This window comes from Mobula birostris, chromosome 11 (genome assembly GCF_030028105.1).
Source record: "Mobula birostris isolate sMobBir1 chromosome 11, sMobBir1.hap1, whole genome shotgun sequence".
In the NCBI taxonomy this organism is placed as follows: domain Eukaryota; kingdom Metazoa; phylum Chordata; class Chondrichthyes; order Myliobatiformes; family Myliobatidae; genus Mobula; species Mobula birostris.
The window spans coordinates 63393135-63418077 of NC_092380.1; the positions used below are offsets into that span (position 1 = coordinate 63393135).

Below are 24943 nucleotides of genomic sequence, written 5' to 3' on the forward strand. Positions count from 1 at the left end.
GTGTAGAGACTCACTTGAAATGTAATGAATTTTAATAACACTATTTGATTCTATCTTGCTGTTAGACAGCTACCATGGCACTTTGACTCTAGTTTCATACTTTAGCCAGGCCACATAACCTCTTAGAATCTATCGTGTTCAACTCTGAGGTCAGTGTTTCAAAAGAGCACCTCATTATTTTTAAATGTGAACTTCAAGTTTGTTGAGGATTTGACTTCACTCTAGACTATGCACTCTCTGGAATGTTTAATGAAGGTCTGTGGTCTCTTACACTCCCATGCACCTGAATACTTTGATATAATTTTAGTGTTAATTACAGTATAAAGCCTCTTTACTGTTTATGCAGTAAAGGCACATGTACATTGTCCTTGTGTCCGTAAACACAAATTTTACAGATCTAAGGATAGGTTTGCTGTAAAAGCTAACATGTATTGGCCTACAAATATTTGTTAATTCAGGCATACACCTTATGAAGCACTTTGATTCTCTGGGAGGGTCATGGGGAGGCTGATTGAGAGTTTTTCATCATCAGTTTGGTCAGTGAAGATGGCAACATTTTGTGGTATATTTATTGGTTACAGAAGATTTGATGTGGGAAGCAACCACTTTAAAAAATAAAATAAATTGGCAAATTGTCACTGTGTAGTCTTGCAGTAAAGTATTGGTCCATGCATTAGCAATTTAACGCACAGATGATTTTGATCTTGAATCAGATCAATCCTTTTCATCAATTTTTTGGTACTCAGCTGCTACAATTGTTTTGTAATATGCTTTCCTCTTAGGTCAAGACAATAATGACGATTTTGAAGGAGATGATGAGAAAGAATGGTAAGACATTTTATTGGAAATGCACATCTGTTGCTTAGTTGGATCTGAACGTGCAGATGGTGAAGTGCAGCAAATGCATGCTTATCTAAACTCTCCTGTTCAAAAATTTCTGAATATTTCAGCAGCTGGTGTCCTGAGTTGGAGATTTTCCTGTGAGGTGCTGGTCTTGGACAATAATTTGTGTTAATCTAGTAATTGTGTAGTACCTAAGCAATTTTTAGTTTATAATCTTTACATTAAAAATAAAACTGCTCTTTAATGCAGGATTTGAAAGTAGCTGATTTGCCATACATGCATTGAAGCTCCCGAAAATCCAAATCTGATGTCTATAAGGTTTTAAGTTTAAAAGCTAACAGCTGCTGAAGTATGCTGGATTACGTCTAGGTGGCCATTGTATGGAAAATATCCAGTTTGAGGAGCATTTTGCCACTGTTATAAATTGTATTATTTAGTGAGATATGATCAAAATTCTAGCAAAATATGAAATGTACAGATTTTGAGATTATTCAATAAGCAAATAATTTTTGGCGTAGGAAATTAAGTGCAGTCACAACCTAAAAGGTGTGGCACGTGGCCAAGCAGTTAGGGCGTGGGATTAGCGATCTGAAGGTCATGGGTTTGAGACTCGGCCGAGGCAGCGTGTGTGTCCTTGAGCGAGGCACTTAACCACACAATGCTCCCGTCTACCCAGCTGAGAATGTGTACCAGCAGAAATGCACCGGTCTGATGGGCCACAAGGCTCGTGACAGACTTTAACAACCTGAGAGGTTTGCTGGAGAATGGTAGACAGAGCTCTTATTCATTAGGGTCCCATCTTTTGGACTTTAGTGCAAAATCTAAGCTAAAGTTTGTAGTGCTAGCTTAACAATACTGTGAACATAGTAGGTAAATTGTGTACGATAGGATCTTGTGAGTAAACTTGCAGTAGTAATTTGATTTTTGTTGTTGATGCTTTGCTGCATGCTTGAGTGCTAGGTGGAAGGATGCGGATGCTTTTTTCTGTTGGTCTTTGCCTTGCTGCTGCTTGTGCATGGGACGGGTTGGGGGAAGCTTCGGGTTCTAATGTTTTAACTCATTCATTCTTTGGGGCACTTCTGTTTTCATGGATTTTTCAAAGAAAAAGAATTTCAGGATGTATATTGCATACCTTTCCCTGAAATTAAATGTACCTATTGGAAAAAAAAATATTAGCCAGGACATTATAGTTATGTAAATTTTAACTTGTTTTCTGAGCAGTGAAATCAAGGAGGTTTCTACAGAGGATACTTCAAGAATGTAAGTAAAACATAGCAAATAATGCAAAAAAATTGTTATATTTGTGATGGTAAAGCAATACACCATACCTGTTTGATGCTCCTGTTGTGAGACGACTTAAGAGATTTCAGTACACATTTTGTGCTTTTAAGACTTCATTGGAATTAAAAACCTTGTAATATAATTAAGCAGGAATATTACCTTATTTATACACAAGATACTGGAGTATCTCAGCAGGTCAGACAGCATCTATGGAAATGCATAAACAGTTGAGGTTATGGGCCAAGACTCTTCATCAGGACTAGAAAGGAAGGGGGAAGATGACAGAATATAAAGGTGGGGGAAGGGAAGGAGGACATGCTGGAGGTGAGAGGTGAAGCCAGGTGGGCGTGGATTAAAGTAAGAAGCTGGGAGGTGATGGGTGTAAAAGGCAAAAGGCTGGAGAAGAAAGAATCTAATGAGAGGAGAGTTTCCATAGGAGAAAGGGAAAGAGGAGGGGCACCAGAGGGAGGTGATAGGCAGGTGAGGACAGAATGGGGAAATGAAAGGGGAAGAGGAAATTCCCAGAAACTGATGTTCATGCCATTAAGTTGGAGGCTACCCTGGTGGAATGAGGTGTTGCCCCACCAAACTGAGGGTGGCCTCTTCGTGGCAGAAGAGGAGGCTGTAAGCTGACATGCCAGAACTGGTATAAGGATAGGAATTCAAATTCTTCTGCTTTTTGCAGATAGAGTGGAGGTACTTGACAAAGTGGTTGATATTATGTCTCTCCAATGTAGAGGAAGCCTCAACAAGAGCACTGGATACAGTGGGCACCCCCAACAGATCTGCACTCACCTGGAAGGAGTGCTTGTCTCCCTAAATGGAACTGAGGGTGGAGATGAATGGACAGATGTAGCATTCCTGTTGATTACTACCTTAAGTTGTTCACTTTTTCTGCTTCTGAAAGGGGAGATTAGTCTTTTGCAAAGTTTGAGGCTTTGAAGAATCAAATAATTCACAAGCTGAAGTTGCAAAGTGCCATGTTGGAAATTTGATGGATAATTGTTTTTGTAATTTCAGTGTTGAAGTGGTTTCTAGCACCCCTCCTAAACGTCAGCAGCCAAAAGTGGTGAAACAACCAGATACTCTGGTAATGAAATTTCTTTTCAAGAGTCATTTATTTGCCTCATTTTCATGTTAAAGAAACATAGTACTGTAGTTCTAATTTCTTTGCTCTGTACAGATTACTGAAAATCAAGAACGCAGATACACACGGAATGCTACAAAACTTGCCGTTAGCAATCCAGAGAATGAAGTGGAACCTGCTAAGTCACAATCTCCAAGAAGTTCACCAAGAATTCAGAAGAAAGGTTTGTAATTTGGTTAATTTCATGCCTTCAACAGGCTCTCTTCCATTTTCTGGAAAAATTCCATTTTATGATTCAATGTTTTTACTTGATGTTTCATTTAAAACTGTATTGAAGATTGAAGCTCAAGCAGGAAGGATTCCCAACTCTGGTAACATAGAAATTGTACACCCTGTTTAATGTTATGGACAATACAAGGAGAGTGCCGATTTTTTTTTTTTAAAGTAAGGAGTACTTTTGGCTCAAGTGTTTTAAAAGAGAAAAATAAATAAATAAACAATTCAGTGGTAGTCAGAAAATCTGGTTCCTTTTGGGTAGATACAAGAATAACAAATTTTTTAAAAAAGTTCAAATCAAGTTGTTGTCGTATGCGTAAGTACATGTGTTGGAGGTACAGTGAAAAACTAACTTGTAGTAGCATATCAGGAATGCATAGCATCATATAACCAGAATTCACAGGAAAAATATAAGTTTAAAATTTTGAAATCAACTTTTACAAGAACAAAAAAGTCCATTTTAGTGCAAATTAATTATCAGTGTAGGTTTATTTGAGTATAAGTGCATATAAGCATAAAACCTTTCTACAAAGTGTATATAAATGATTTAAAATGTGAGTTTATTTTAAGATTTTATCCCCTTAAGTTGAAACTTGAAAGCTTGAATTCTTCAACTTTTGCAAGTAAATTAATTTAGTTTCTTGGCATTGCAGATTAGGAATTCTCAGTTTCAGATCTTGCTCTAAACACGCACCCCTCCCCCATGAAGGACCTTGACAATGGCCTTACTAAAATCCACAAAGACAACTTTCAGCACACCTCCTGGAAAAACTCAATTAAGAAAAACACAATTTTCTTCTGACAAAGCTATAGTGACTAATTACTGACTGTCCCTAATTACACCTTAGTTTTCCAAAATGATAAAGTCACTGGAGTTGACCAGTTTTACAACACCAGGTAAATAAAAGTGAGCTAATTTCCTGCTTATTATTGAGCCATTGTAGCTAGTATTGCATGTTTCTTTTGTTTTTATGTTGCTATGTCAAATTTTAGCAACATGATATTCTAACTAAACTTTATCAGAACATTCGTCTAGTGTAGAACTCAAGAGCTGTGAATAAAAGGTGAAATCTTATTTTATTTTGTGATATTTTTGAAAGAAAATTGGTTGTCTGTTTTCTTTTCATTATTGTCTGATCCAATGTGGAGTATGAAGTTGCATTATTGAGTTTAAAGTTGTCTGCTGTAGTACACTGCCATAAAGACAAGAAGTATTTATTGTCTTTTGTTTTAAATGCAGACAGCGGTGATTCTGATAAATCGAGCTCTTCTGATGGCCAAAGTGCTGGGTAAGTATGGGAAATGCTGGGTCCTCCTTGGTGCAAGTGGTTTAGATGTGGCAGAATTTGTTTGGTGCTTCCAGGAGGGTTTCTTAAATCAATATGTAGATACTATAATGGAGGATGAGCCATACTGTATCAAGGTGGAAGAACAATTTGGTAACGGTGATCACAACTCAAGTTTTAAGGTAGCCACAGATAAGTGTGGACCTTGAAGGAGAATATTGAGGGGGAGCAGGGCAAATTATGATAGTATTGGGCAGGAACTAGGGAGAGTTAATGAAGAAAAGTTGTTTGAGCAATTCCACGTCTGACATGGAGGGTTTTTAAAGGCCAGATGCATAGAATACAGGACAGGTACAGTATACTCCAGTCAGAAGTGTGGCAAGGTAAAAGAAACTTGGATGTCGAGGGAGGTGATGAATTTAGTCAAGAAGGAAAAGGAAATACGTGTAAGCTAAAATCAAACAGCTGTTGAGGATTATAAAGAACTCACAAAGGTAACTAGGAAAGCCAAGAGGGGCCATGAAAAGTTATTGGCAAGTAGGATTAAAGAGAATCCCAAGACATTTTATAAATCAAGGTGAAGAGGATAACTAGGGAGAGTGTGGGACTCCAGGATAAAGGAGGGAACATGCAATTGGAGCTACAGAATGTGGGTGAAATCCTAAATGAGCACTTTAGGATAAGGAGATCAGAGTGGATCATGCTGATATGCCAGAGCATATCTACTTATTTAGAGATAAATAAGGAGGCAGTAATGAAAATAAAGTGAGAGTCTCGGGTATTCAGAGAGACACAAGATGAGGTTGCTGGTGCCTTGACAAGAAATTTATGTTCGCTCTAGTCACAGGCAAAGTCCCAGATGGCTAGTGAGTAGCTAATATTGATCCATTATTCGAGAAGGGAAATGAGGATAATCCTGATATTATAAACTGATGAGTGTCTTGTCAGCACGGAAATTACAGGAAAGGATTATTGAGACTATTTATGAGCATTTCACTTAATTAGGGACAGTAAGTAATTAGTATAGCTTGGTCAGAGTCAAGTTTTCCCTTGATTGAGATTTTCCAGGATGTGACAGAGGTAGAGCTGTGGATTTTAGTAAGGCCATTGTCAAGATCCTTCATGTAGACAAATTTGCCAAGAACAATCATGGTCATTGAAAGTACATGATCGCCTATATCATGTGACACAGCACATAACAAGATGCACATACATATTTTGTGCAAAAGACTTAAACACATGTATATAGATGGGGTGCTTAAGACTTTTGCACAGTATTGTATTTGTCAACATGGAGTGACAGCGAGTTTGTAAATCTGGAGGGAGTAAGGTATGTTGGGAATGGCGAGGGTGGAGCACTGAGAGAGAGGTGCGAGACAGGTGGCAGAGAAGATGGGATGTGAGGGGGTGGGGGATGTGGTGTGGGTGCAGACACCAGGCAAGGTCAAATATAATATACAACTAAAAGCTTGATGGTGTTTTGTATAGCATAGAAGACCGCCGAAGGATATAGAACAGTTGCAGATACGGGAGATATGGGTGGAGAAAAAGCATATGGAGTTTCACCTGCCAAATGTGAAGTTCTGAACTTTGGGGATCAAATGTAAAGGAATAGTACACTGAACGGCAAGGCCATTAATAATGTTGATGTGTAGAGGGACATTCAATGCCATAGCTCTCTGAAAATGCCTACACAGGTTGATAGCTTAATGCTTTTATACCCTGAAACATAAAATTATAAACCTATTCACATTTTTGTTCCCTGATGTGGAATTGAATTCGGGCTGCTGTTTAGTGGTAAAGAAAAAAAAAAAGTGCTACAGTAATATTCTAAATTCTTAAGTGGTCCAGGAGATAAATAGTTGTAACCTTGCATTTGGGAGGAATGAGATATTGATTGGGTTTTTTGCTGATGAATATATAAATATGGGTAAGATAGTCCATTAAAGTTTTTGTTCCGTTAACGTATTGTACAGAGACGAGGTAAAGAGAAAATCAAAAATTTTTAAAGGAACCACAGTGTAATTACATAATTATTTTACAGTGTGCATGCATGATTAATGGTCAATGATGCTCAGCCAGTCAAGAATTCAGGATCTGACAGTACAGCTGCGATTATCTTTTGTAACGCAGGTTTATATTGTCATGCTTATTTGCAACATTAACTTAATTATCTCTTAGGCGGAAGCGAAGTTACAAGTATGCAGTGGCAAATTCAGATGATTATTCTGAGGAATTGGAAAAAGAGAATTCTTCGCCAAGAAAGAAGACTCCTTCACCACCACCACCCTTCACAACTAATAAGGTATTGTTCTCGATGTTCTAGCCTTTTGAAATACATGGGAGCTCAAGATCTATTTTTTTGTGAAAATTGAGACCATCTGTTCTACTGCTTCACTTGTAGCCTAGCCAGTTATGAACTCAAACTTCCAATTCTATTTCACTGCAGGCCTTCCCCATGAACTTGCCTTGAGCACGAGATCCAACTCTAGTTCCTTTGACTCTTTTTCTGATGCTATGTTCTTAATTAAATTTTGGACCCTTTTCTCCACCAGATCTGCACCAACCATGAGGCCAATCCAAACTAATCCCCATCAGCCTGCATGTGGTTTATGTTCCGCTGTCCCTTGCCTGTTTGTCTGCCCAAATGTCTAAGAAATATTATTGTATTTGCCACCTCCTCTGGAAGTGCCTGAGACTTGCCCCTCACATCTTTAAAACTTCCCCCTTTCACCTTGTGCCTATGCCTCTATCAGAAATTTCTATCGTGGGGATAAGACTCTCTACCATATTTCTATTTCTACTGTATACTGAATCTCTCATAATCACAAAGATTTTTTTTTCTGAAGGCTGTTACATATTTCATTTCTTTTTTAACTAGATAATTTTCCTAAATGCTTAAAAGGCAATGCTGACCAACTGAAGTGCGTATCATTTCCTAGCGTTTAATGTCAAATTACTGTCCATTATGTCTATGTCCTTGCTTGTCCTCAGGGTTGTTCTGTAATTAGACAGTCATTTTCTTTCCTTGGAATAGTCAATTCTGTGTATGAACATTTTTGCACTGAATTACACACTGTATCCTGTTCAGCCTCCTCTACATTGATAAAATCGGAAGTAGATTGGCGGATCTTCGCTCCATCCACAACAAGCGGGTTTTAGCAGTGACCAACCATTTTAATTCCAATCCCCATTCTGACATGTCTGTCCATGGCTGCCTCTACTGCCATGATGACACCACTCTCTGGTTGGAGGAGCAACACCTCATTATGCCTGCAACCTGATGGCATGAACATCAATTTCTCTAACTTCCAGTGACTTCTCCTACTTACACCTACTTTTTCTGTTCTAATTCCTCCTTCAGCCCTTTCTTCCACCCATCACCTTCCAGCTTCTCACTTCACTCTCCACCCACTACCCTTCACCTCACCTGATGTCACCAATTACCTTCCAGTTTGTCCTCCTTCCCCTCCCCCCACCTTCTTATTCTGGCCTCTTCCATTCCCCTCCAGTCTTGATAAAGGGTCTCCACCCAAAATGCCGACTCTTTAATCTTTTCCATAGATGCTGCTGGGTTTGTCCAGCATATTGTATATGTTACTCTGGATTTCCAGCATCTGCACAATCTTTTATTTGTAATTACACATTACATTTTGGTTCCCATCAGATTGGTGCTTTCACCAGACTTGATAATCCTAATTCTTATTTAGATTGCCCCTCCTGAATTGCTTTGCAAAGTAAAAATATTTTGAGTAATTAATGTGAAGTTCTGCAAAGCAAACAGAAAAGGCTGAAGTGCAGGTAGCTAATCTGTGGCAGGAATTAAAATAATTGAAAATTTAACATGCATCTGAGGAAGCAATAACATTGACGGTATAATCAGAGTGGCAACATAAAAGAATAAGTGGAAAAAATTAAAATTTAAGAAAATAATAGTTGAGTTCCATAGGTAAGAAAAGACAATGAAGGGGGATGGTATGTAGCACACAACAGTTGTCAGGATTTTTTTTTTTGAAATTAACAAGGGAGCCTTTACCTTAAAACAAAATTTCCCTACATTGTTTACAGTTTGGTGAAGCCAAGTGGGGGCTCCAATCAAATGAAGAAAAAGGTAGCAAAAAGGCCAGTGTACCAAACACAGATCTGTCTTTATTTATTGAGATAAGTGCAGAATAGGCCCTTCAAGCTGCGCTGCCCAGCAGCCCCTGATTAATCCGAGCCTAATCACGAGAGGTCTTCTGGAGGTGTAAAGGGTAACGCAGAGTTTCCTTGAAGACCATCTCCACTTACATATACAGTAGTTATTTAGTGTCTGTCATCCTGTCATTCAAGTACTACCAGATTGTCCTTTACCTTTTTTTAGTAATTTGCTTTTTCCTTCCAAATTGTTTATCTCCATTTAATACTTGAAGTCAACCTGCTACAAGACAGTTGACAGCCTTTGACTATCTTAGTCTTTCTCATCCTTCTTCCAAATTTTGTAAATTTAATATTTTGGACACGAGTGAGATTTATAAATGTTCCTTAAAATACTTTGACTTGTTATCTTATTCTGGCTCTCTAATGAACAATTTATTCTCGTAGGTGGTTCAACCAAAGCACAAGAGTTTCCTCCATACAGTCCAGAAGAATCAATTGCTGATGACTCCTGTTTCAGTTAGCCGCACGGTGGTAAAGTCCTTCATAAAACGTAATACTCCACTGAAAGTTGATCCTAAGGTACGAGCAATTTGTTTCTTCAGTAATTATGTATACCGGACTTAAAAATAAAAGGCACATTTTCAAAACTCATCTTTGTAATCTTTCACAAATCTAAGACCCTTTATATTTGTTGAAACTGGCATTCTGAGTAATTCCTTATCTCAGTCTCAGTTCATTTCATTCTCGATCAGTTTTCAGCATCTAAGGTGTTGGTTTCAATAAATGCTTTCATATTTATTTTTTGTGAAAGCTCAACTTTGACAAAGTATTTAGCCATATGATAAAATGTCTATTTGAGGTTTCAGTGTCAAATTTATGTTCATAATACCCCTGTGCGATACATTGCCTTTGACAAAAGGTCCCAATATTGAAGTACCATTGCAATTTGAAATAAAAAGCAACGATTGCACGTAATGAAAGTTTTTCTAACTTTCCTGTTTTTTTTTCTCTAGGATCTGGAAAGGGTCCGTCTGGAAAATCATAAGAAGAAACGGGAACAGGAAGAAGAAAGAATACAAAAAGTTGAGGAACAGAAGAAGCGTAAAGTAGAAGAGTGTAAAAAGTAAGTGCAAAAGATCTAGCAGTGGAATAGACTGAAAATGAAGACAGAATTCTAAATGAGAACCATTTTTAAGGTTCTTTAAGATTACTTTAAGAGTATTTGAAACAAGTGGCATGGTCATACTCCAATTAAATATGATTCTTGTGAGATCACCTATATACAGGTCTTTCCTTATCTGAGAAACTATGTACTTAGTTGCAGGGATGGGCAATACAGAACTAGGCCACTTGGCCCGCCATATCCATACTTTCATTGTTTGCATCTCCATTTACCTGGTCCATAACCCTCAATGCCTGGGTTTTGTATTACTAATAGCTTTTTTAAGTATATAAAGGGTAAAAAAAGTTGATGGTGGATATAGGACCTTTAGAAAGCAATGCTGGAAATATTGTAATGAGAGATGCGGAGATGGCAGAGGAACTGAATGGGTATTTTGCATCAGTCTTCACAGTGGAAGACATCTGCAGTATGCCGGACATTCAGGAGTGTTAGGGAAGTAATTTTTCTGGTGCTCAACCATTTAAATTCCAATCCCCATTTCCATTGTGACAGGTCTGTTTAATTTCTCCAACTTTCTGTAATTTTCTTCCACCCTCCTTCATTTCCTCACTCTAGCACATCTCTTGCTTCTTCTCTTCAGCTGCCTACCACCACCTCCTGGTGCCCATCCTTCTCTTTCTCCCATGGTCTACTCTCTCATCAGATTCCTTCTCCAACTCTTTAGCTTTTCCACCCGTCATCTCTATGGTTCTTTCTTCATTCTCTCTTCCCCCCCCTCCCCCCTCCCCCATCCACTCACCTGGCTTCATCTATCATCTTGAGGCTTGAAATCATCCTCCTCCCTCCACATGCCCAGAGTCTAGGAAAATATAATGCCCCAACACACCAGAATGTATTTCTAAACTTGTTTGCTCCCCCAAAAAATAACCTTAAAGTTAAACTTTATATTGATAAAATCAATTTGCCATATGATCAATATTCAGTTGTTCTGGATGATCATTAACACCAGTGCATTTAGAGTAACAAGAATTGGTGATCACACCTCCAACATTCACATTCAAGTCATTAATGTATTGTAATATCCTGGTTCACATCTTTATTGTTGTGCTGTAGGTATTTAATTTAGCAGTTCTGTAAGAGCAGTCTGTTCTGCTTTCAGCCTGTCTGGGTTATTATTGAAGATGAGGGATGATGAGGAATTTGTGCCATCCAATTGGAATGCTGGAACTGGGAGGAGGTTTTTTTTGTGAGGGACATGGAGGTTGGTCTTGGGGCTTTTGTTTGGTGGTAGATGAAGAGGGGAGACGCTGGGGAGAACTGGTCGTAGGATACGACCCGGTGGGAGACCTGTTTGTTCAAGCTGGATTGCGGGCGACGTTTGGAAGGTGGTGTGAGCTTTCATGCAGACAGAGGGCTTAGCGTGTGAATGGCCGAGAAGTTCAAGATGAGCACATTTGACTCTTTAATTAAAAAGGGCCCTTTCGTATTTTCTTTACTGCCCCTTCAGTTAAGATTCATAAATATAATTCCTTTAATCGTATGCAGTGTGCTGTCTGGTATTTCACGGCACTAATTTGTAACTGGTAGCAAATTACACAGCATCCACACAAACTGTGGTTTGGGCCAGGAGAGCTGTCTCAATCTCATGAGTTTGGTGGGACTGGAGAGTGTCTTCCCTAGACTTAAGCAGCCAAGGAAACCAGGGGGTTTCAGTATATTGCAGAAATAAAAGGCCCACCACTGGGCCATAAGCCAATGAACACTTCCAATCAGAAAGCAACTCCATCCTCTGATTACTGCCCAACTGGGGATCTTATGGCCAGCCAACCCTGAAACTCATTGGCCTTAATGAAATTCAGGCAGACAGGTTCCACCTTCACTACATCAACATGTTTAGTTACTAGATCTTTTTTATATTTAAAAAAAATATTAACTTTGTGAGCAGGATTTCCTATGAACAAAGCCATGCTGACTCTTCCTAAACCATGCCCTTTTGAGTACAGATAAATCCTTTCTAGTAGACTATTAATTAGTTATTCAGCATAATTTTGATGCTTTTAAATAAGGAAACAGGTTAGTTGTATGAGAAGTCTTTAATTAGTCCACCTGCTATATATACTTCATTATCTTGGGATTTTGTCTCTGCCCACCTTACTCAACCCACTGAGTGCCATCTGAAGTTCCTCTGTTCCAAAGGACACTGGGGATTTAAAAACTATCTTCAAATGAACGATCTTTATTTAACCCCATGCACTATGTGCTCATGATTTAATTGAGTATGATTTGTTCTTTGCTAAAAGTAACCAGATTTTTATCTTGTACAGGAAACGGGAAATGCAAGTTAAACGTTTTTTGGAAACCCGATCCAGAGTTCAACAGCAAGAGGAGGAGAAGAAAAAGAAAATTGAGCAGAAGTTTGCTCAGATTGATGAGAAGAATGCAAAGGTATTTTGATGCTGACTTGATATAATTAAAAGGTCGTGACAGTCCAGTTTCATTTCCATTGAGTGTACATAATTACTTGGAGTTGATACATTCTGCTTCCCTTCACAGGTACGTGAAGAAAGGTTTGCTGAAAAAGGAAAAAAGAAAGTAGTTACCAAGAGGATGGAGGAAGCAGAAGCTCGAAGGCGGCAAGAGGAAGAAGCTCGAAAACAGAAGTTGCAACAGTTGGTATGGCTAAGTACATAAGAATCGCATTCTATTCAGCTATCTACTTGCCGCTTTTATTTAATACATTGGTCTCTCTTTTGCACAATTCTATGGAAAATTTGCTCTTTGGCTTACACCTATGTTTACTTGAGCCTGATTTACTTAGACATAAAAACATAGAAAACCTACAGCACAATACATTCCCTTCGACCCACAAAGCTGTGCCGAACATGTCCTTACCTTAGAACTACCTAGGCTTACCCATAGCCAAGGCCGGACTATAGGCAGGGCTAGGCTGGGCTGCAGCCCAGGGGCCAGAACTACAAGGGGCCCAAAATAGGTAGCTATCATCATGGCAGACAAAAAAAAATACGAGAGTGGAGCACAGAAGAGAAAAAAGGAACAAGAAAAAGAGGACTGTGAGAAAGAAGCATTGAAATTGACAGAATTTTTTAAACCTGTTCTCGATGATGCAGCAGTACCATCGCTCTTGTCCCAGTCTGAGACCGGTGGACAAATGGCGACTTGTTCAACAGCTCGCGCTAGCACCAGCCTTAGCACAGGACCACCGTCCTTGCCACAGTCAGCAGCTAACGTTGAAGAGGCAGAGAGCATGACTTTGGGATTCCCAACCACAGAGGCCTCCAAATAACCAAGTTGGGCTACCATTAATGTAAACGTTGCCGCTACTGAGGATCCTTACAGCACTGATCCTGCTCGCTGGGGAAAGGAAACGTTAGATGATTCAGTCCAAGCTTACTGGACTAAGAAAGGACCGGAGTCCTGCCAGAATAAGGATGTGGATATCAAAGTTTTGGAACGAGTATACAAACAGCAGAGATGTTTTTTCTCCAAATTTCACTTCAAACGCCAGCTCGTGAACGGTGAGAACATATCAAGGCAAAGGCTCTTATATTCCCCTTCCACCAGCTGAGTGTTTGGTTTTGCATGCCGCATCTTCAGTGATGGTAACTGTCAGTCCATCTTCCAAACTGGCTTTAGTGACTAGAAACATGCCATTGAGCGCATAGGAGAGCATGAAAATAGCAAACACCACAAGGAAACTATACTGTCCTACATTACACTAGTGTCTGACAGCGGAAGAATAGATACAGAACTGCAAAAACAGTTCGAGTCAGTGTGTCTACTCTGCAAGTCACACAGCACAGCCATAGGTTATTATGTGCTAGATCTCATTTTTCAAAAAGATTGTTGTAGTATTGTCAGGTTTCCTAGTTTGCCATAGTGCCATCTCTCTTGGTCTTTTTGTCTCTCATTTCCATTTTACTTTCTCAGAACACACGGTTGAGAAAAATACCTAGATAAAAATGCTTTGGCATTTGAGAAATGAGGCCTACGGTAGGTGCAGCAATAGCTAAATAAAGATTTAAGATTGGGTACATCATACTTTGTCTCCCTCATAACTTTACTAAACCTAGGTCAATTTTTGAATGCTTTAGATGCTGTCCTTCAAACTAAGAATCTGCATTACTTTCTGTCCTCCCTCTTAAGGCCTGTAAGTTTATAGCCTATGTATTGTACTAAACCAATGTCTTGGTCCACAGCTTTGATATTCAGACCAGTACGACCTTTGCTCTTGCTCTTGCCTTTTTTTTTTTGCTTGGTACAGCAGCATTTTACGGTGTCAGCAGGGGCCCATCGGCCTCCCTGGCCCCACTAAATCCGGCCCTGCCCATAGCCCTCCATTTTTCTAAGCTCCATGTATCCATCCAGAAGTCTCTGAAAAGACCCTATCGTTTCCGCCACCACCACTGCTTCTGGCAGCCTATTCCACGCACTGACCACTCTGCGTTTTTAAAAAAAAAAAAAATAAAATAAAATAAATGAAAAAAAAAATTGTCCTCTCATTATCTTGTACACCTCTATCAGGTCACCTCTTGTCCTCTGTCGCTCCAAGGAGAAAAGGCCGAGCTCACTCAACCTATTCTCATAAGGCATGCTCCCCAATCCAGGCAACATCCTTGGAAATCTCCTCTGCACCCTTTCTACGGTTTCCACGTCCTTCCTGTAGTGGGGCGACCAGAATTGAGCACGGTACTCCAAGTGGGTCTGACCAGGGTCCTATATAACTGCAACATTACCTCTTGGCTCTTAAACTCCTTCCCATGATTGATGAAGGCCAATGCACTGTATGCCTTCTTCACCACAGAGTCAACCTGTGTAGCAGCTTTGAGTGTCCTATGGACTCAGACCCCAAGATCCCTCTGATCCTCCACACTGCCAGGAGTCTTGCCATTAATGCTATATTCTGCCATCAATTTGACCTACCAAAATGAACCACCTCACACTTATCTGGGTTGAACTCCATCTGCCACTTCTCAGCCCAGTTTTGCATCCTATCAATGTCCCATTGTTACCTCTGACAGCCCTCCACACTATCCACAACACCCCCAACTTTTGTGTCATCAGCAAATTTACTCACTAGCAAATTTGCAGAGAGTAAAGTCTTGCTTTAAACAGCTGAGGTTGGACCACTCCGCTGTGGTCCAAAACAATCAAATTTGCTTTAAATTTCAAATTCAACTACTATTTGCTATAGCTTCTGGTTATCATTTTTTTCATTGATCCTTGTTTTAGTCCTATTAATTTGATTATTTTAGGTTCAGTGTTGCTGGATTCTGTTTTTGATGCAATTACAGGAAAAGTAGACTCCACGGATGCTGCCCGACCTGCTGAGTTCCTCCTGTGTGTTGAGTGTTGCTCTGACCCCAGCATCTGCAGAGTATTTTGTGTTTACAAGGATTCTACCTGCAGGTTTTGTTTGCTGCCATCTGCTCTACTGATTGAGCAGTTTTGACATGAGCTTTGCAACATTTGTACAGTGTGCCAATTGGGCTACATATTTTCCAATTCTTTCGATTAACACTGTTAATTTTGCAGTTGGCTAGTGTCTAAATGCTAAATTCTGAAACTGGATTTTACTCACTACCTGCCCGTATAGGAGGAAGAACGGCAAATAATGTTGCAGCAGAAGAAGCAGGAGGAATTGGAACATCAACGTAAGATGGTAGAAGCCAGAAAGCTTCAAGAACAGCGGCAAGCTGAGCTAGAGAGAGAGCGACAGCGTGAGCACCAACTGGCTGTAGAGAGGGAGAGGGAAAGGATTAAAGAACAGGAGAAAATCCAAGCAGAGAAGTATGAGTCAGTTGTTTTAGAAGGATATTTTATAGATAACTTTTAGTTCAAATTCTTCAATATGATCTTCATGATGCTCTTCACTAATGATCTTAACTTCATATTTTTTGAACTACCTGTACTTTACTAGTGTTTTACAATTCCAAATACTCTGTCTGTAAATCCAGGTTGGGTGGAAGACATAATAGTTTACTGAATATGCATGGATCAAATGAAATTAAATAATATTTTTTACAAATTTTAATGTCGGTGGAATTCTAATGCCAGCACAATAATTTAAAATATTTTAACATTCGTGATTTTAAATTGGAAGCTAGGTAAAATGGTCCTGTTGTGGAACACTTGAAAAGTGGAAAATTGTGTATTTTAAATTTTGGTCAAAAGCTTTTTATTCAATATTCTTGCTTTTGCAACTCTAATACTTTTTTTGATAGATTTGATTTAATTTTGGTGCAGTGGTTAGCGCCACTGAAGTAAGTTTAAAAAGCAAAAAGAAAACAAGCTGGAGATGCTGGAAATATAAATTGAGGAGAAAATGCAGAATTAGGCAGCATCTTTATGCATAGAGGCCATGTTTCAGACCTTTTTGTCTGTTTTTTTTCTTAAAATTTCCTGCAACTGATATACGAAACCATAAAACATAAGAGCAGAATTGGGACATCAGCCAGTGGGTCTGCTCCACCATTTCATCATGTCTGATCAATTTTCTTTTCAGCTTCATTCTCTTGCGTTTCGCCCCCATGACCTTCCATGTCCTAACTAATCAAGAACTTATTGAACTCCATATTTAAAAACACCCAATGACCTGGCCCCCACAGAGAAGTCTGCGGCAAATACTTCCACAGATTCACCAACCTCCGGCTAAAGAAATTCCTCATCTCCATTCTGAGGCTGTGCCCTCTGGTTCTAGACACCTCCACCATGGGAAACATCCTCTCCATATCCACTATCTAGGCCTTTCAACATTCGATGGGATCCATCTCTTTTTCTCTCCCCCTGCCCATTCTTCTGAATTTCAGCTAGTAAAGGCCCAGAGCCATCAAACGGTCCTCATACAATTAGCCTTTCATTCCCAGAATCATACTCATGAAACTCCTCTGAATCCTCTCAAATGTCAGCACATCCTTTCTTAGAGCACCTCAGATTTTTGAATATTCTCCCTGTTCGGAAATGGTCTGCCATTTTATTCCTATTACCAAAGTACATGAACATACTCTTCCTGACACTGTATTCTATTTGCCTTTTAGCACATTCTCCTAATCCTTCAGCAGCTTCCCTGTTTCCTCAACACTACCTGCTCCACCTATCTTCATCTTGACCACAAAGCCATCCAAATTAGTCAGTCATCCAAATTATTGACAAACAACATATAAAAAAAGTGGTCCAGACATCGACCCTTGCAGAACACCACTAGTCACCAGCGGCCAATCAGAAAAGGCTCCCATTATTCTCCCTGCCTCCTGCCAATCAGCCAATGCTCTATCCATGCTAGTATCTTTCCTGTAATACCATGTGTTCTTATCTTGTTAAGCAGGCTCATGTGTGGCACCTTGTCAAAGGCTTTCTGAAAATCCAAGTACATAACATCCACAGATTCCACCCCCCCCCCCCCCCCCCCAGTCTATCCTGCTTGTTATTTCTTCATGGAATTCAAACAGATTTGTCAGGCAAAATTTTCCCTTAAGGAAACCATGCTGACTTTAGCATATTTTATCATGTGCCTCCAAGTGCCCAGAGATCTAATTCTTAACATCTTCCCAACCACTGAGGCCAGGCTAACTGGCCTATAATGTCCTTTGTTCTGCCTGCTTCCCTTCTTGAAGAGGGGAGTGACATTGATCTCTCACCTCCACCATTATTTTTTGCTTTCTCTCACTACCCCCTTTCGTGTCTCTCTAACATTCTTCCAGACAGTTCAGCTATCATTAGATCATTAGCATGTCTTTGGACCACTTTTCCCAGATCATCTTGATCTTTGCCCAATCTGTACTCCTTTTTGGGGGTTCAATTCACTTGTTTTCTTAACAGTTCAGAAGAAAGGGCCATCAACCTGGAATGTTAACCTCTCCATGCAGATGATGCCTGACCTGCTGGGTACCTCCAGTATTTTGTTTTGTTTCAATTCAATTCTATGCTGAGGAAAGCATGTCACCTTTCCAGCAAGAAAAATAGATTTTAAAGGACACAACACTAAAGATATTTTCTTCCTTTTCAGTATCCACACTTCACCCATAAACCCCAGTAATCTTTGGCTTGCCTCTTGCTCTTGAACTTGTTAAGACCACCAAAAATGGATGCACATAAATAACAAAACAAAATTTAAGGTTCTAAGTTGTTAAATTAGATCTTGATTATTAATAGATTCTTGATGGTTAGAATTTCCTTTGTTAATGGAGCTGGAGATGGGTTTTCAATCAAATATATTTCCCTGAAAGTAGAATTGTGCACGATTCAGATTGAGTAGTGTATTTATCTTCTAACAGAGAACGTGCATATTTGGAGAAAAAGAGAGCTCTTCAGCTCCAGCGAGAACTGGAGCGAGCAGCACGGGAAGATGCAGCACTCCAGGCTGAACGAGAAAAGGAAAAGCAGGTGGGAATCTTTATCTTTGAGGAATTCTGAGGCACCACCTGCTTCTTAAACTCCCCTCTATCTATTTATTCTCATGCCCCACCTTCCAAAAGGGTTTTATTTCTTGGATGATAATGAAGCAAGTGCACTGTATGTAGCTTTTTGAGAAGCAAGGGTGGAGGGGTGGAGTAGGGCTTTTGTCAATTCCAGTAAGGCTTTTTATTTCTATTTGTATTTGATGTTTAGAATATGTTATAATTGCTGCAGTAAAGGGGTAATTAAAGCACAAAACATGTAAATCAGAAATTAATAACCTCAACTTGAATAAACAGAACCCATTAAATCATAAAAATATATACATTTAATTGAATAGCATAGATCCAAATGTTATCTGATTCATTTGTGCTGTGGCTAGTTAACTAATCACTACTTTTGGAGTGGAATAATCTTTAACTTTTGAAGATTATCATAATATTTTTTCAGGGTATTAACCACAGTTCCTCTTGTTTAGGGCAAGTTCAGGTTTGCAAACATGACTTTCTTCTAAATGCATCCTACAAGTTCACCCCTCTGAGAGTAATCTTGCTGAATGTGCATTATTGCCATTCAGTTCCTGTTAGCGGTTCAGAAGTTAAGGAGTTTTCTTCAGTATCAAATTTTCCACATTATAAGTTCTGACTACATGCTTGTCTGACAAGATTACATACTTGTTCAAGCAAATGAACCCACCTTGTAGGATGATGTCACCTAGAATTTAGCAACTATTTGTATTCTACACTTGTAGCTCAACTAATATAGGAGCCCTCAAGGTTATTGTTTCTTGTAGGAGGAAAAACAATTGGCAGACCTGGAAAGACAGCGTTTAGAAAAAGAGAAGATTAGAAAGGAGCAGGAAATAAAAGAACAACAAGAAAATGAAAAGAGAAATCGTGAAAATGAGGAAAGAAAATGGAAGGAAGAACAAGACAAGAAAGCTGAGAAGGAAGTTGCAAGCAAAAATATACTGAATGTGACTGTGGAGGTTCATGTAAGTGTTAGGGAGGAGTGTGAAATGAACAGATTTGTTGATTTTAAGCTTTGCATTTTATTACAATTATTTAGTATTTCCAAACTTGCATTGCTATAGTGTGATTTGTAGAGACATTTTTTGTGAATGCCAGTTGGCTGTGAGAAACGTGCTCAGTAAATGATCATGTGCATTTTTGTTTTAATACTAATGGCTCAAGACTAAATATTTTATATTGTGTTTCTACAAGATGAAATAGTGCCTGTGTTGCTGAGGTAGTTGAAATCTAGATTTGCATGACTAGTAAAGACGGTGGCAAACTAACATTGCTAGTTCGAAAACAGATAAGTAGAATGGGAGGAAGGAAACCTAAGAGAAGAGTATAGAAACATAGAAAATAGGTGCAGGAGTAGGCCATTCGGCCCTTCGAGCCTGCACCGCCATTTATTATGAGCTGATCATCCAACTCAGAACACCGCCCCAGCCTTCCCTCCATACCCCCTGACCCCCGTAGCCACAAGGGCCATATCTAACTCCCTCTTAAATATAGCCAATGAACTGGCCTCAACTGTTTCCTGTGGCAGAGAATTCCACAGATTCACCACTCTCTGTGTGAAGAAGTTTTTCCTAATCTCGGTCCTAAAAGGCTTCCCCTCTATCCTCAAAGTGTGACCCCTCGTTCTGGACTTCCCCAACATTGGGAACAATCTTCCTGCATCTAGCCTGTCCAATCCCTTTAGGATCTTATACGTTTCAATCAGATCCCCCCTCAATCTTCTAAATTCCAACGAGTACAAGCCCAGTTCATCCATTCTTTCTTCATATGAAAGTCCTGCCATCCCAGGAATCAATCTGGTGAACCTTCTCTGTACTCCCTCTATGGCAAGGATGTCTTTCCTCAGATTAGGGGACCAAAACTGCACACAATACTCCAGGTGCGGTCTCACCAAGGCCTTGTACAACTTCAGTAGTACCTCCCTGCTCCTGTACTCAAATCCTCTCGCTATAAATGCCAGCATACCATTCGCCTTTTTCACCGCCTGCTGTACCTGCATGCCCACTTTCAATGACTGGTGTATAATGACACCCAGGTCACGTTGCACCTCCCCTTTTCCTAATCGGCCACCATTCAGATAATAATCTGTTTTCCTATTTTTGCCACCAAAGTGGATAACTTCACATTTATCCACATTAAATTGCATCTGCCATGAATTTGCCCACTCACCCAACCTATCCAAGACACTCTGCATCCTCCTCACAGCTAACACTGCCACCCAGCTTCGTGTCATCTGCAAACTTGGAGATGCTGCATTTAATTCCCTCATCCAAGTCATTAATATATATTGTAAACAACTGGGGTCCCAGCACTGAGCCTTGCGGTACCCCACTAGTCACCGCCTGCCATCCCAGCCTGCCATTCTGAAAAGGTCCCGTTTATTCCCACTCTTTGCTTCCTGTCTGCTAACCAACTCTCCACCCACACCAATACCTTACCCCCAATACCGTGTGCTTTAAGTTTGCACACTAATCTCCTGTGTGGGACCTTGTCAAAAGCCTTCTGAAAATCCAAATATACCACATCCACTGGTTCTCCCCTATCCACTCTACTAGTTACATCCTCAAAAAATTCTATGAGATTCGTCAGACGTGATTTTCCTTTCACAAATCCATGCTGACTTTGTCCGATCATTTCACCACTTTCCAAATGTGCTGTTATCACATCCTTGATAACTGACTCCAGCAGTTTCCCCACCACCGACGTTAGGCTAACCGGTCTATAATTCCCCGGTTTCTCTCTCCCTCCTTTTTTAAAAAGTGGAGTTACATTAGCCACCCTCCAATCCTCAGAAACTAGTCCAGAATCTAACGAGTTTTGAAAAATTATCACTAATGCATCCACTATTTCTTGGGCTACTTCCTTAAGCACCCTGGGATGCAGACCATCTGGCCCTGGGGATTTATCTGCCTTCAATCCCTTCAATTTACCTAACACCACTTCCCTACTAACATGTATTTCGCTCAGTTCCTCCATCTCACTGGACCCTCTGTCCCCTACTATTTCTGGAAATTATTTATGTCCTCCTTAGTGAAGACAGAACCAAAGTAATTATTCAATTGGTCTGCCATGTCCTTGCTCCCCATAATCAACTCACCTGTTTCTGCCTGCAGGGGACCTACATTTGTCTTTACCAGTCTTTTCCTTTTTACATATCGATAAAAGCTTTTACAGTCCGTTTTTATGTTGCCTGCCAGTTTTCTCTCATAATCTTTTTTCCCCTTCCTAATTAAGCCCTTTGTCCTCCTCTGCTGAACTCTGAATTTCTCCCAGTCCTCAGGTGAGCCACTTTCTCTGGCTAATTTGTATGCTGCTTCTTTGGAATTGATACTATCCCTAATTTCTCTTGTCAGCCATGGGTGCACTACCTTCCTTGATTTATTCTTTTGCCAAACTGGGATGAACATTTGTTGCAGTTCATCCATGCAACCTTTAAATGCTTGCCATTGCATATCCACCGTCAATCCTTTAAGTGTCATTTGCCAGTCTATCTTAGCTAATTGACGTCTCATACCTTCAAAGTTACCCCTCTTTAAGTTCAGAACCTTTGTTTCTGAATTAACTATGTCACTCTCCATCTTAATGAAGAATTCCACCATATTATGGTCACTCTTACCCAAGGGGCCTCTCACGACAAGATTGCTAATTAACCCTTCCTCATTGCTCAAAACCCAGTCCAGAATAGCCTGCTCTCTAGTTGGTTCCTCGACATGTTGGTTCAAAAAACCATCCCGCATACATTCCAAGAAATCCTCTTCCTCAGCACCTTTACCAATTTGGTTCACCCAATCTACATGTAGATTGAAGTCACCCATTATAACTGCTGTTCCTTTATTGCACACATTTCTAATTTCCTGTTTAATACCACAGAAAGATGCTTTAATTAGGCTTTGCTGGGAATAAATGATTATTCAAAAATCTTGAGTTTTAACAGATGAACTTGTTTTCTAGCACACCCCACCTCCAGAGTCTTACACAATGACTCCCAATACTAAAGTCAAGATACCGAAAGTAAATTTGGACGATTATGGAATGGACTTGAACAGTGATGACTCTACTGATGATGAGGGAGCACCACGCAAGCCGATCCCTGTTTGGGCAAGTGGTAAGTGATCTCAAATTAAATAATCATAATCAGTTTTATTATCATCAACATGTTGAGAAGTTTGCAGCAGCATTAAAAGATACATAAAAGATACTATACATGTTATAATAATATATAAAACATAAATCAAAAAGTGAGCAAAATATTAAGAGAGGGTTCATAGACTGTTTGGAATACTGATGGCAGAGGTGAAGAAGCTGTTCCTAAAATGATGAGTCTCTCTTCAGGCTCCTGTACCTCCATGATGGATGCCACCTTCTTAAGGCATCATCATGTCTTCTATGTTAAAGAATTTGATAGAAGACAAATGTTTTGCATTTCACTAAAATGAAAAGCTTTGAGACTTCCCTCAAGTTTTTATTGACCAGTAGTTGTTGCAGGTGGAGGGTGATTTTTTTTTTTTTTTTTTTTTTGGGTGTTATATAGAGTAGAAACTTGTACATGCGGAGTCCCATTTCCCTGCATTTGATCTACATCCATCTTCCTCGTCCAGTTTTCCTGCGTTTGGCCAATATCCCTCTTTCTCATTAATGTAACTGTCCAAATGTTGTAGTTTTACTGCTTCTGGCGGCTCATTCCATAACCCTAGTATCCTCTGCAGTGAAAAATGTCCTTTGGGTCCCCTTTAACCTTTAAAATATAAACCTTATGCCATCTAGCTTTAAACTTCTCTACCTTCAGATGGGAGGTGGGGGGAGAGACTATGACCATTCACCTTTCTAAGCTGCATAATTTTGTATACCTCGTATAAGTTTAGCACTCTGCCTTCTACACTCCGGGGTAGATGCCCAGCTTCTTGTAACTCACACCCTCCAGTCCCAGTAACAACCTTGTGAAACTTTTCTGCAACCACTCCTGCTTAATAACCTCCTTTTGCTGCAAAACCAGAACTGCATGTGATGCTCCCAAAAACGATAGGCTCACCGGCCTTTAGTTTCCTGGCTTGTCATTGTGGTCCCTGATACCTTGTCACTTGAAGCTTTGGAATAATGAACCCCCATAATTAAATATAATGTTGCAATGAAGGAAGGAACTACTGTCCTAGGAGACTTTTTTTAACCATGATGTTTAGTTTAAAAATGCTGGGCCTAGAGAATAACTCATTCTGAACTTCACATGCTTCTAAATTTTGATTGAGCTATTTTAATCAGTTCTGCACAGATTCTTTAAGTTCAAGTATATTGTCGTTCACCTATACACAAACGAAGCATTGTTCCTCTGGGGCCAAGATGCAAAACACAGTACCTATAACTGTGTGTGACAAAAATAATATCAACACATGTCCCTGACTGGCATGGCCTGAAGGTAGACAGGTTGATATAAGGTGTTAGGTGCATGTTTATGTAGGACAGTATAATCTTACTGGCACTACTATAATAAAACAAGCAGTGGTATAACTGTGAGACAGCAGCAATAAAAGATGAAAAGTGACCAATGCAGGATGAGTGTGTGTGAATTTGGGAGTGGGGTGGGGGTGCAGCAGACATTCAGATGGAGTGTGCATGTGTTGCTTCAAGAATCTAACTATTCAAAATTGAGTATTGGGGGTAAAATTCAAATTACTGGAACAATCATTTGCAGTCACATTAGTGCAAGAAACAGTTTCATTATATTTCACCTGCCTTTTCATCCCCAAGACATCAAAAGAGCAAGTGTATCAACTAAATTACTTTGCATATACAATTTGAACTATAACAAATACTTCTATTTTCTGTATTACACTTAAAGTTTGAATTGTAATGGACTTTTTTTTTTCTCTTATCAGGTAAAGAACTGCAGAAAGCCCTCTTACAGCAGTATTATCATCCCATTGACCTGGACAAATTCTTTGGTGTCATTCAACCACCCAATCTTGAAACCATCTTCAGTAAAAGCAAACCACGTTATCTGAAACGCACTAGTTCTGCAGTGTGGCATTCACCACCACTATTGAACAGGATTAATGTACCCTATAGCTTTAAGAAATACTGAATTTTATACTTTACAGTAACAATCCAAGTTTTGTAAAATGTGAAACTGTCTCTTCAATCCTCTGCTTGACTACTATATCATGATTTTACTATCTTCTCTTTGTATATGTATATAGCTGATAAAGACTTCCAATGGAATATCAATCATCTGTTTCTCAGCAACCTTTTTATGCATGGGTCCACTTTGAAATTTTTGTACCAAATAGAAGCTGGGATTGTGGTGTAATTGCAAAATACTGGGGTCTATGCTGTGCATCTGACTACACACCTGCCAGAGCTTGATATTTGAATGAGCCATGTCCATCAAAGTTGCTTTAATGGTGTAGTAACTAATACTTGGGCTGTACCATACAGCTGGAATAACAAGGTCCAACTTCAAATCATGCTCAAT

General features: G+C 39.6%; 1 protein-coding gene across 2 annotated transcripts in view; it reads left to right on the forward strand.

Annotated features, from left to right (window-relative positions):
- The window catches only part of LOC140205137 (inner centromere protein-like), a 35810-nt gene extending 11084 nt beyond the window's left edge, over window positions 1-24726 (forward strand). The window contains exons 5-19 of one of the 2 annotated variants that reach the window (XM_072272378.1): window positions 783-828; window positions 2062-2103; window positions 3145-3214; window positions 3308-3434; window positions 4728-4776; window positions 6955-7078; window positions 9358-9492; window positions 9927-10036; window positions 12361-12481; window positions 12590-12709; window positions 15651-15844; window positions 18328-18436; window positions 19242-19442; window positions 22429-22582; window positions 24348-24726. In XM_072272378.1, coding sequence (XP_072128479.1) covers window positions 783-828; window positions 2062-2103; window positions 3145-3214; window positions 3308-3434; window positions 4728-4776; window positions 6955-7078; window positions 9358-9492; window positions 9927-10036; window positions 12361-12481; window positions 12590-12709; window positions 15651-15844; window positions 18328-18436; window positions 19242-19442; window positions 22429-22582; window positions 24348-24553 — 1808 coding nt within the window. In that variant the 3' untranslated portion in view covers window positions 24554-24726. The remainder of the gene's footprint in view (window positions 1-782; window positions 829-2061; window positions 2104-3144; window positions 3215-3307; window positions 3435-4727; window positions 4777-6954; window positions 7079-9357; window positions 9493-9926; window positions 10037-12360; window positions 12482-12589; window positions 12710-15650; window positions 15845-18327; window positions 18437-19241; window positions 19443-22428; window positions 22583-24347) is intronic. The other variant, XM_072272379.1, reaches the window with a different exon arrangement.
- The last annotated feature ends 217 nt before the right edge of the window (window positions 24727-24943 follow it).